Source organism: Anoplolepis gracilipes, chromosome 2 (assembly GCF_047496725.1).
Source record: "Anoplolepis gracilipes chromosome 2, ASM4749672v1, whole genome shotgun sequence".
Taxonomy (NCBI): Eukaryota; Metazoa; Arthropoda; class Insecta; order Hymenoptera; family Formicidae; genus Anoplolepis; species Anoplolepis gracilipes.
This window is the reverse complement of record NC_132971.1, coordinates 1831494-1842801: the sequence shown is the minus strand read 5'-3', so window position 1 is coordinate 1842801 and position 11308 is coordinate 1831494. Positions and strand designations below refer to the sequence as shown.

Sequence of the window (11308 nt, the reverse complement as noted above, 5' to 3'; positions counted from 1 at the left end):
ATATATATATATATATAAAATTATGAGTTATAATTATTACCTTTTGTTGGATCAAAGTTTGAGTGGGTTATTTTAATCGTGCATTTTGAACATTTTGTTTATAGACGATTACTTTGAGAATATATTATAGATTGCAATAAAATTCAGTACAAGAAATCTCGAGGTATGACAGTGCATTATATTAACGAATTGTGTGTGGATTAATTATCCATATATGTTTGCCACTGTCAATATAACGAAATGTATATGTAATAATTAAAAAGTTGAACAAATGCATCTATGTATGTGTGTCTAATAAAAGACTGCATTTTTTATACAATACTTATGTAGTCTCGTTTCTGTTTGTATTACATAAAAAATAGATAATTATATTTATTGAAAAATATTCAGCTCGTGGTATGATATATTATCATTAATTCCATCACTCTGTCATCAATGTTTATGTCATAGACGTACACGGCTGATCCGATTTATTATCGATCAACCACATGACTTGTAAACATGAAATACAAAATTGGAATTATCATTAAACAATGTTTTGCAATTTCCTTAAAGTGCATTACGTTAAGTCTAATGCTACCTCAAACAATTTCAGTCCTATATAATACATAATCACGTGGAAAAATAATACAACGTTTAAAATTTAAACTCTTTATATTTCTTAGATGTTTTCGTGTCCTGGATTTGCTGACGTTTACGTTTGCTCTGAAACACAAAAATAAAAGATCAAAAATGACATAACAAAAGAACTAATTTTACTTAAAAAACAAACCTATTTATATAATTACAAGCATATAATACATTTATATGTGATATATAAATAATAAGTCTGTCCTTTAAATTATCTGGTTACAGAATTCAGAGTTTATCTTTCTCTTTCCAATGTGAAGAGAAAAAGATAAAAGTACAGCCAATTCAATTAAAAAGAATAGATCTAATGTAACTAATAAGACACATACCTTTTGCCGTTGTACATGATCTTGCAGCATGTCCGAAAGATCTTCCCTTCTGAGATGTGCTTGCCTTGATCTCATCGTCTCTTCATACCTAGATGCCATCGCTTCGGAGTCGAGGTCCAGCTCACTGGGATCCAGTGTCAACTCCACCGCCCCGTCCTTCTCCGCACGAGCGTCACTCGCGCTACCACTGATTCCACCACGACGCGCAGCGATGACGGATGGTGGCGCTTGGCCACCTGCCGCACCTGTCATATCATACACGTGTGTGCTGCCCATCATACTGGCGCCCAGACCCTCCGTACGGCGTTCCTGTAGTACCGTGTACAGCGCGGGCGTATCGCCGCCTTCCATCTCGCTCTCTATCTTTTTCTTCCGCAGCTCGATGGTCTCCGGAGTCTCTAGACCCGCTGGGATTGACGTGATGCCGCTCGGCGTGATCAGGCCTTCGGCGCCGGGTGTGACCAATCCACTGGCGTCGTCGTCTCCGTCCTTTCCTTCACCCTCGCCACCCTCGCCGCCTTCCTCGGCATCTTCGTCCTCGTCCTCGTCGCCCGACGACTCTGATTCCGGCTCGCCCCACATTCCTCGATCTATCTCCTCGTCCATCGCGTCCGCACCGGATGTGCGGGAGACGCCGAATACGTCTCCGTAAAGAGGTCTACCTGTTTCATCCACCGGCGGTTTTCCCCAACCACCCGCATGATAACCGAAAGCGCAACCTTCTGGAATGGGTGCATTTAAACCAGGTATCTTGAGATTTGGATAACTCGGAGGCGGACCATAGCGTTGCATAGCTATGAGCCATGGTGGCGGTACTTTCTGACAATTTGGTCCGACCGGCATGCCTAAAGCTGTGCGTAACTCGTCCGACAGCTCGCCCGGTTTCTTCTCTTTTAAGCGTGTCTCAAATTCCTTACCCTCGTAATAGAGATCGCCGTGAATTGTCATGCGTGGCTTTGTCTGCCACTTGAAGAAGGCGTCGTGCAGCTTCTGATAATCGATGTCGATCTTGCCCAACTTAGGTCTTGCTCGCTCCCGCATCTTCGCCTTCAGTGTACGCGTGTCATCGCGTTCCTGCAGACTCGCTCTCATCTCCGTGATACCGGTACGTTTTATGAAGTCTGGCAGATCGAAGGGCGGTTTCTCTATACCACGTTTGCCCTGAAGATACTTCCGCTTGAAGCACCAATGTCTCGGTACCGGGACTGTGTTTCGATGCGCCTTCAATTGCACAAGCAGTTTTGGATCTCGCGCGGTAACGTCGTGCATCTCCACAACGTCCGGACGACCTACCAGTTGCTTCAATTCCGCCACACTTAGCCGTGTGAGTCTCTTGAGTTTTCGTTTAGACAGCCGCGGAGCACCATTCTCACCAGTGCCCTGTTGCTGTTGTTGTTGATTCGCCTCGTCATCGAAATCGTCCAATAGTGGCACCTTACTCGGTACACCAGTGCCAGTGGTTTGTATATTTGCCACTGGTGGATACTGCCCGATAGGTTCACCCTTGTCAGCGGCGTCGTTTGCACTCGGTTCTGGTTCGACTAGTTTGAACACTTCAAAGACTCTAGCAAATTGACGATACATTGGTTCTAAATCATTTATGCTCGGTATCTCTTGTATATACTCTATTTCTGGCAAATCTTCTTTATTCTTAGGATCCTCTATATTGTCCTTTTTTTGTTCAGCGTCCTTCTTTTCTGCATTGTGTCTCTTCCTCTTCGACTTTTTCTTCTTTTTTGTCTTATTTGATTTAGATTCTATTTTTTCTGACTTCTTTTCCAGCTCTGTTATGGCATCTTCTATCTGAGTAACATCTATGCCATCATCTTTTGGTGATTTACTTACAGAAATAATATCATCTGGATCACCGCCTATTTCTTTGGCTCTTTCTGTCTTAAATGCCAAAGCTTGCTCCAAAGCAGCCGGAAGCTTGACAGAACCACTGTCTCCTTCTCCAATTCCATTGTCAACATTCTGATTTTGTAACTCTGACGGAGGGGCCACTTTCAAGCTTAGGAGACTCGGAAGAGCTTTGGTATCCATGCTTGTAATAGCTGTAAAAAGCCTTAGGTTATAACCTCAATAATAATTTACCCCAATAATTTTTTACAAATATCTCTTAATTAAAATAATCTCTTAAATTTGGACACTTTATTTGTTTCGTTGCTAACGAAATTACGCAAGTAAATTTTAATGTAAACTTAATGTAAAACCATGTAAATTGAATGAAACATATACGTTCAAATTTAATACCTTTTTAAGTATAATTTAATTCGATGTAGGTGCGTTCATGTGACTTTGCGTATGCAGTTTTTAGCGTTTGTTATTATTCGGCACACATTAAAATCTTAATTTCATCTCTGATTCCCCGGCAAATAACTTTTCTTTTTTGCAAAAGAATACAGAATACACGACGCAAATCAAGGAGTATACTGATATTATAAGATTGGCAATCCTTCATTCTCCGCCTGTAGCATCGTACATATAGTATACAGTAGCGCGACTCTAAGAGCTGTAAGAAATTAACCAATTACAATTGACTTTAGAGAAGAATAATGAATATGATTGGTTCATTTTTTACGACTTAAGGCCAATCTACAGCTATTGTAGACCCGGCCTAATAATTTCAGTGTATGGTAAAGTCAAAATGAGCCGCACATGCGCGGACTTGGTGTAACCAATCATAGCAGAGATCTTCTTTGCTTTGTTCCCTTTATTTGCGCTCTCTCTCTCTCTCTCTCTCTCTTAATCTTATTATAAATAACAGGATATATGAGAACGGAAAATAATTAGTTAGGATTGACTTTGTCAAACGTACGGATTGGCTATCGAATAAAGAGTTCCTAGAATCCTAATGGGGAAAATTTCTAGGATCTCTTGCGCGCAGCCAATTAGCGTATTGAAATGAAATAAATCCACTTATCAGGAGATACGTATTGAAAAGATTAAAAATTGGAATTTGACTTGACGGTTATTTGTCCCGAGGGGCCAAATTTCAATCTCGATCTTCAATGCGTAATCTCTGATACGGGCTTTATCTCCGCGCATGCGCAAAGAAACTCACATTCCAACACCGAATGCACTGAATTGTGGGTGGGAGTTTTGAGTCCGCAGTTTGCAGACTGTTGCGGATGCAGTTGGGTATGCAGGGTGATTTGTTTCGAGACGTCGACGTCATACGGAATTGCAGATATCGAGGTTGGTGTGCTTTTATTATTGGTAATCTAATTTAACTTTTGTTAAAAATAGCGTGGATTAACGCGGAAGAAATATAAATAATGTCCGACTTTTTTTTCCCCGCTGCTCTCGAGTTCGACGATTCTCGTGTCGCGAGATAGCCTTTAATGGAAATACGAGAGGTTTTTCGCATTTTCTGTCCGCGCAGCTGAATCGATGATAACGTGCGAACGAATGCACGTTTGATATGCAGTATTCAATTATATAAAGTGCACAGCCCGCGAACTTATATATGTATGTATTATATATATATATATATCGTCTCCCATATATTTACACGTCGACACACCTTGCTCGACGATTTCCTGTTATCATCCTCCAAATCGTGAACGAGAGTGGTTAAATAGAGAGAGAAAAGTTTGTCTAAGCCTCAGCTCTAAAGAGACGTCACGATTAGCCCTTAAGGTGACCTTTTATACAATTGGTATCTTGATTGATCTTGATTGTGACAATACAAAAGACAAAGAAAACGTCTTAAATGGGAAACGTCTTTAGACATTTTTTCATAACACGTCATTCGATCACTCGTGTTTCAACCACTAAGCGATTTCGTGTCAATTTTTAAATCGATATAAATTAAGTTTCTTTAAGAGAAACTTCTTAATTTTTTTTTTTTTTTTTTTTTTTTTGTTACTAATAATAGATTGAGAAAATCGAGTTAAATTTCAATAAATTATTGTATGTTAGAACGGTGCGACATTGACCTTTATAACTCTTTCGGTGAAGTTATTTTTAGCACTTTGATTGGCCCAACTATTTTTAATGAAATATAGATTGCTCTTTAATAATACTTCTCAAGCTTGATACTTAACATCAACGTAAATTTATCAATAATTATTAAGTCATATAAACAGAGAGATTAAAATAATAAAACTAAACTTCTTACGTCACTGATCATATGTAAATTTTGAAGCGTTAATTAATATGAAATATTCAAAAGTCAGACGTAGTAAACATTGAAAGCTATAAATCAACAATCCATCTAATATGACAGCGTTGCACGTGATAAACTTGTACGCATTTACGCATCGTAACTTGTTTTTCACGTGTATTAGCAACGTAATTATATAATATCTACTTATCATCTTTCGTCAATCGTACATATTTTCCCGCATCGTTTGCAGATATTTGTGTGGATCGATAATGTTACATAAGATTAACGATTATTTTCGCAGTGTCATTATTTATATTTTATAATGAATTCCGATCGTTCTGAAAATCAAATCCAGTTTTCATAAACACTTTCAACTAAAGATATATGTTTGGATTCGAGATTCTTTCAAGTTAACAGGATGTTAATAAGTTTCGAAAAATACTCCAGCGAGTTGATCCACTTTGGGTGCAAATTTATGTATCAATATTGAAATAGATTTGCAGTCGTGTTTTTAGTTTAGTTTTAGTTTAGTTCTTTTAAACTTTGGACTCGAATATATATTATTTTACATTTTAGATTATCTTTTCTAATAATTTATAATTTATTAAATTCAATCAATATAATAGATTTTTCTCGAAAAACAAGTATATTGAGTTATGAGATAATCTATTAATAGACATTCCTTTTTACAGATTATATAGTACATAATAGCGTGTCTAGAACGCGTAACATTTGTCATATAAACAGTCATTCGGTATTGTATTTACATCGTTCCAGTGCGTGACAATTATCATACGACGTGACGTACGATAAGAATGCGTGCATACAAGAGAGAATAATGCGATTGAAGAAGGTAGGGAGAAGCTTGTCTGAAAGATGGAAAAATTTTTCAAAAATGAAGAAAAATTATTGCAATTATTTATAATCATTTATTTATATCTATTTTCAGAAAAATAAAATAATATTAGATTTTTTGGCAATTATTTCAAACTTGGCATAACACTTTTCTGGAAACAAAAAATCAAAATTTTTCCTTATCCAATTATATTTCTTTATTTCTCTTTGTCTGAGAAAAATTAAAAATAATTTTGACATTTTTAGATTTCTCTAATTACTGTACTTGATTGTAAAATATGTGAGAAAAATCGCTCGTATATAATTTTCATCATTTAAACTCAACAATCAACATAATATAATGACATAAGAAAATGATACGTTTATCAAAAAACCTTAAAACCTTGGGCAAGGTTTTTTTTTTTATTTCGAAAATATTTTCAAATAAGAGCGTATCGTGTATGGATTTAAACTAATTGGCATTTACGTTATTATTATATTTGGGCTTTCCAGCTTCCGCATTTGTAGATCACAAACAGAACAATTACAGCATGTACTTTGAGCTGACATTGGCGTCAGCATTGTTATTTATCTAGTATCAGTAAATGATAACACCAAACACTTAATTTGTTCCTTACTTCGATTTGTTCTTCCATTTGTTTCTTACTCATCATATTCTTATCTTCTATCTATATAATACAGCTTAGATAGCTTACTGTTTTTACATAAATTCTATTCTCCTTATCAAACGCGATATTCCTTATCAAATTCCTTACACTTTTATACATTAAAGAAATTATTGCGTATCATAGATATATATTGTGTTATAAGTTTACAAAAAAAATGTTAGACTAATGTTGATTGTTGATAAAAAAATATAAGAGAATTAAGAAAAAAAATCGATAAGAATTTTGAAAAAAAAAGTTACAGTATCTAATTTAATTTCTAATTGTTGATTTTTTTCTAAAATATTAACTCAACATATGTATATAAAAATTTAGGAAAAAAATCTAAAAATATATTTCCTTATCTTTTCTACTTAAGATTTCATAATACCAGTTATATGTTTACAGTGCTTATTTTATCCTGGTCCGCGTGCGTCAACGATACAAAAAGTGAGACGATCTACATGAGAGGCCATCGGTAACGGAGCAGCAAAGTGCGCCAGAGATGAGCGGGCACGCAACCCGTCCTGGTGATCCCGGTGGTCAAGCGATTCTCGAACGCTGTATTCAAGTGGCCGTGCTACCGATCGCTGGAAAACACGTCTCGTCCACACCGCCTACTACATCGGTTTCATCAATGGAGAAGCAAGATGTGGACATCACGGTAAAAAAGCATTGAAACGAGCTGTGATACAGGATGTCTCTGTAAAAAAATATGGAAAACGTGGAATTGTCTTATCTATGGAGATTTCTTTTATCTGAAAATTTAAGGGAAACATTAAGGAATTCTTATAAAATTCTCATAGAATTTTATCGGGACTCAAATTTTTTTTTCTTTTTATATATATATATATATATATATATATATATATATATATCTGTTTATATATTTAATATCTTAACAAAATATTGAGATGATGCATACAGTATATATTTTCATTGTAATTTTTAGTAATAAAAAAATATACAATTATGCAAGTAAAAAATATTTATCTTACGAAAGCTTGAATTTTAGTACATTTTTAAATCTAGCACTTGAAACTTAAATAGTTTTGTATTTTTTTCTTTGTATGAGTGAAGAGAATTAGAAAATGCAAAGAATAAAAACTTTTTTTTTTAGAGAAAATTGCAAAAAATCTTTAAAAATATTCTCTTCGTCTGGAATTTTGAATAAAAATATTTGGAAGATCAGAAAACTTTCAGGGAACTTTTTTACAAGATTTGAGTAGATACTCTGTAATATATAAGTAAATATTTCTAATCATATATTGTTATATATGCAAATTGTATAAAAAGGCCATTCCGTAAATAAGGCGAATATTTGTCACTTGTTTGCAACAAAGAGACTTTAAAATTATTTACATGCGTGCTAAAACAGTATTCTACATTTATATTGTAATTATATATATATATATATATATATATATATATATATATATATATATATATATATATATATAATATAATTTTTACATATTGAACAATTTTATGTTACAAAAGCAGAAAAAAAGTATCGGGAAGGAGATTTCGAATACTCAAAGAGTCTGGACGAGCTTAGTATCCGGTGCAATAGCGGGTGCTTTAGCGAAGACCACGATAGCACCCTTGGATCGCACGAAGATCAATTTTCAAATCTCTAAGCAGCCCTATTCTGCCAGAGCGGCGGTAGGTTTTTTGAGCAAAGCGCTGCGTACCGAAGGTCTCTTCAGCTTATGGCGTGGAAATAGTGCTACCATGATTAGGATCGTGCCATATTCTGCTGTACAATTTACGGCACACGAACAGTGGAAGAGAATTCTGAGCGCGTACGGCGCGGAGAGGTATCAAGTGGAAAAATCTGTATACGATAGATATATTCATCAAACAAATTATATATACAAATATATTACATATATTATATATATTATATATTATATATTATATTACAAATCAGCAGTAAAGATATTTGACGAAGATTTTATCCCTGTGTATTGTGAATTGTTTACAGGGAAAAACCATGGGCAAGTTTTCTAGCTGGCGCCCTTGCAGGTGTTACGTCGCAGACAATGACTTATCCGTTAGACTTGATACGGGCGAGAATGGCAGTAACTCTGAAGGCCGAGTATAGGACTCTACGAGAGGCGTTCTGGCGGATCTACAAAGAGGAGGGAATCCTTGCGTATTATCGTGGCTTCACCGCTACACTCCTGGGCGCTATCCCGTATGCCGGATGCAGCTTCTTCACATACGACATGTTGAGGAACTTACTAACTGGTGAGTTGATTTGTTTACACATAATCTTTCAAATTATCTTGACGCCCGCTGGCGGTGGCGGTGCTTGTACTCATCACATATGACACACACATACATACATGCGAAAAGAGAAAAAGTCGTGGGTTATACGAATGAGAGTGGCTGTTGTATATGATCGTAAAGCAGGGTACCGATGGGGCACGTCGGGGGGCACCCTGTTTCCCCTGATATTGGGACGGTACTTACTTTAATAGCGACGCGAGACAAGCCCGACCGGCGGCGTATTTCGAAGTGCTCCGTGCTTCATGTTCGATGATGGCTACGTGTCGATGAACAGTGTACACGGTGACTATTCCGGGATTCTCGACCTCGCTCATTTGCGGTGGTATCGCTGGAATGGTCGGTCAGACAAGCAGCTACCCACTGGACATTGTGCGGCGGAGAATGCAGACATCGGCGATCAAGGGCCAGCATTATCATACGATCACATCGACTATCGTGAAGATTTATATGTAAGTATAGCATCATTCAGATATATATATATAAATGTAATCTATAAAATGACATCTACATTCTGTTATTTCAAATAGTTGAATTATCAATAGAAAAATACAAGATATAATAGAGACATGTAGGATCATCTAAACAAAATATTTAATTATCTCTTTTAAAAATTTGAAAAAATATAGTTGCATAGATATTTCATTTTCATAATATAAAACACATTTTAAAAAATAATTGATGAGATATAATATATTTTGCTATTTTCTGCAACAAATACAAATTGTGATCATATGCAGAATTGTATTGAAATATGCATTTGCCTGGAAAAATTTTGCATTTTGTAGGGAGGAAGGAATAATGGCTTTTTACAAAGGCTTGAGCATGAATTGGGTTAAAGGTCCCATTGCGGTTGGAATCAGCTTCGCTACGCATGATACAATACGGGACACACTGAGAAATGTCATTTGTGAAGATAGTGATATATAAATTAATAAAACAAGCATTGGAAATCTGCCGTTATAATATTACGGAATAATAATTATTAATTAGTAATTACAATTATAAATTTTTAAGTAATTATTATAATCGCATGCACGTATACATATATGTGTGCATGTGTGGTTATAATTATTAATTGTATATAATTATCAATTATTAATTATAATTATTAATAATTGTATAATTTTATCATTTAACATAGATTATTTTAATGAAGAATAAGCATAAATCTGAAACTAATTTGGTAAAAAGAAAAAAAAACTTGTGCACAAAACGTCATTAACAATATAAGAATGAATATTGTAATAGATTGTAATATTGCATTATAATGATAGGACAGGAGACTAATTACTTTGTTAGTTTGCGACGGTAATCCGCCGAAAGCAGCAGGGAAAAAAATCATTAGTACAAATTGTTAAATATTATGTAAATATATTGTTATTCCGAATGTTATATAGAAATCATTGAAGAGAGATATAATATATATGCATATAGTACACAAAATTATAACTTATGTACTATATGTTAATCTGGCTCTTGAAAATTATGATTTCTAACTTGCCTTAATCGTCTTATACAATTAAAAAAAATGAATATAAGTTGATATACTTTGCATTCTAAAGTATTGTGTAATATCATTAAATATATAGCATCCTTTTTATTTTGGACGCCAAAGTATTCAATTTTCAAGAAATTTCAAGATAACAATTCTTAAGATTGTGTAAGATATCGAAATATATTATATAGTTATAAATTGAAATATTCAGATTATGATTTAAGTTATAATTGGTATTTGACTTATTTCAACATAGTAATTAATAATCAACGTTTCTTTAATAAACGACTATAATTGCTATAGTGACAATAAAGCTCAGAACTTTCAACATTGTAAAAAGAACATTTAACATAACGTTATATTGCTATATTACAATTAGTTATACTTACTTTACTTGCATCCAAGTATCTTACACAATTGAGACTTTTAAATACCTTGTATAAATTTATAAGAAAGGAGAGTGCTGTACCATTTTATGTTGAAAATTAAAATATGAAATTGCTATAATAAAAAAATAGAGGAAGGAAATAACTGTATTTTTTTGTCGGTCGACAAAAAAAGCTAACGGCTGATGTAGAAAGTTATTTTCTTTACCTTTTTATGCCGAAATAGACTCTGGTATTTAGAAATAGAATTGCTATTTCTTTGATAATGTATATTTCATTTTCTAGGAATCCATTTTTGAATGAAAGTTTCCAGAATTAATGTCAATTATAAATACATACATTATAAAAAAATCAGTTATTTATTCAAAAAATCAATTACTAAAAATGTTGTAGTTTGTTTGCGATTATTGTATTGTATAACGAAAGCCATTTAGTAAATATATAAATTTTATACAATATACATACATACAATTATTCATTTTAACCTATTTGCATGCGTTTATATTTTTGTCTATGATTTAATTAAAAGTACAAAACTTTTATTCTTTCTTATTATAGTAGAG

At 34.2% G+C, this 11308-nt stretch overlaps 2 protein-coding genes across 3 annotated transcripts; one reads left to right on the top strand and one right to left on the bottom strand.

Annotated features, from left to right (window-relative positions):
- Nucleotides 1-92: 92 nt before the first annotated feature.
- On the bottom strand, nucleotides 93-3409 carry Sf3b2 (splicing factor 3B subunit 2). Its single transcript, XM_072911243.1, has 3 exons — nucleotides 3213-3409; nucleotides 960-3013; nucleotides 93-705 (listed from the first exon to the last, which is right to left on the bottom strand). The coding sequence occupies exons 2-3, from the start codon at nucleotides 3000-3002 to the stop codon at nucleotides 637-639; spliced, it is 2112 nt and encodes a 703-aa protein (XP_072767344.1). The 5' UTR covers nucleotides 3003-3013; nucleotides 3213-3409; the 3' UTR covers nucleotides 93-636.
- A 609-nt stretch (nucleotides 3410-4018) lies between these two features.
- On the top strand, nucleotides 4019-10993 carry Dpcoac (dephosphocoenzyme A carrier). Of its 2 annotated transcripts, none has more exons than XM_072886421.1 (6): nucleotides 4019-4157; nucleotides 6978-7233; nucleotides 8073-8389; nucleotides 8557-8822; nucleotides 9139-9313; nucleotides 9650-10993. In XM_072886421.1, the coding sequence occupies exons 2-6, from the start codon at nucleotides 7075-7077 to the stop codon at nucleotides 9789-9791; spliced, it is 1059 nt and encodes a 352-aa protein (XP_072742522.1). In that variant the 5' UTR covers nucleotides 4019-4157; nucleotides 6978-7074; the 3' UTR covers nucleotides 9792-10993. The 2 variants fall into 2 exon arrangements, with proteins under 2 accessions (XP_072742522.1, XP_072742521.1); XM_072886420.1 differs by having other exon boundaries at nucleotides 8070-8389.
- The last annotated feature ends 315 nt before the right edge of the window (nucleotides 10994-11308 follow it).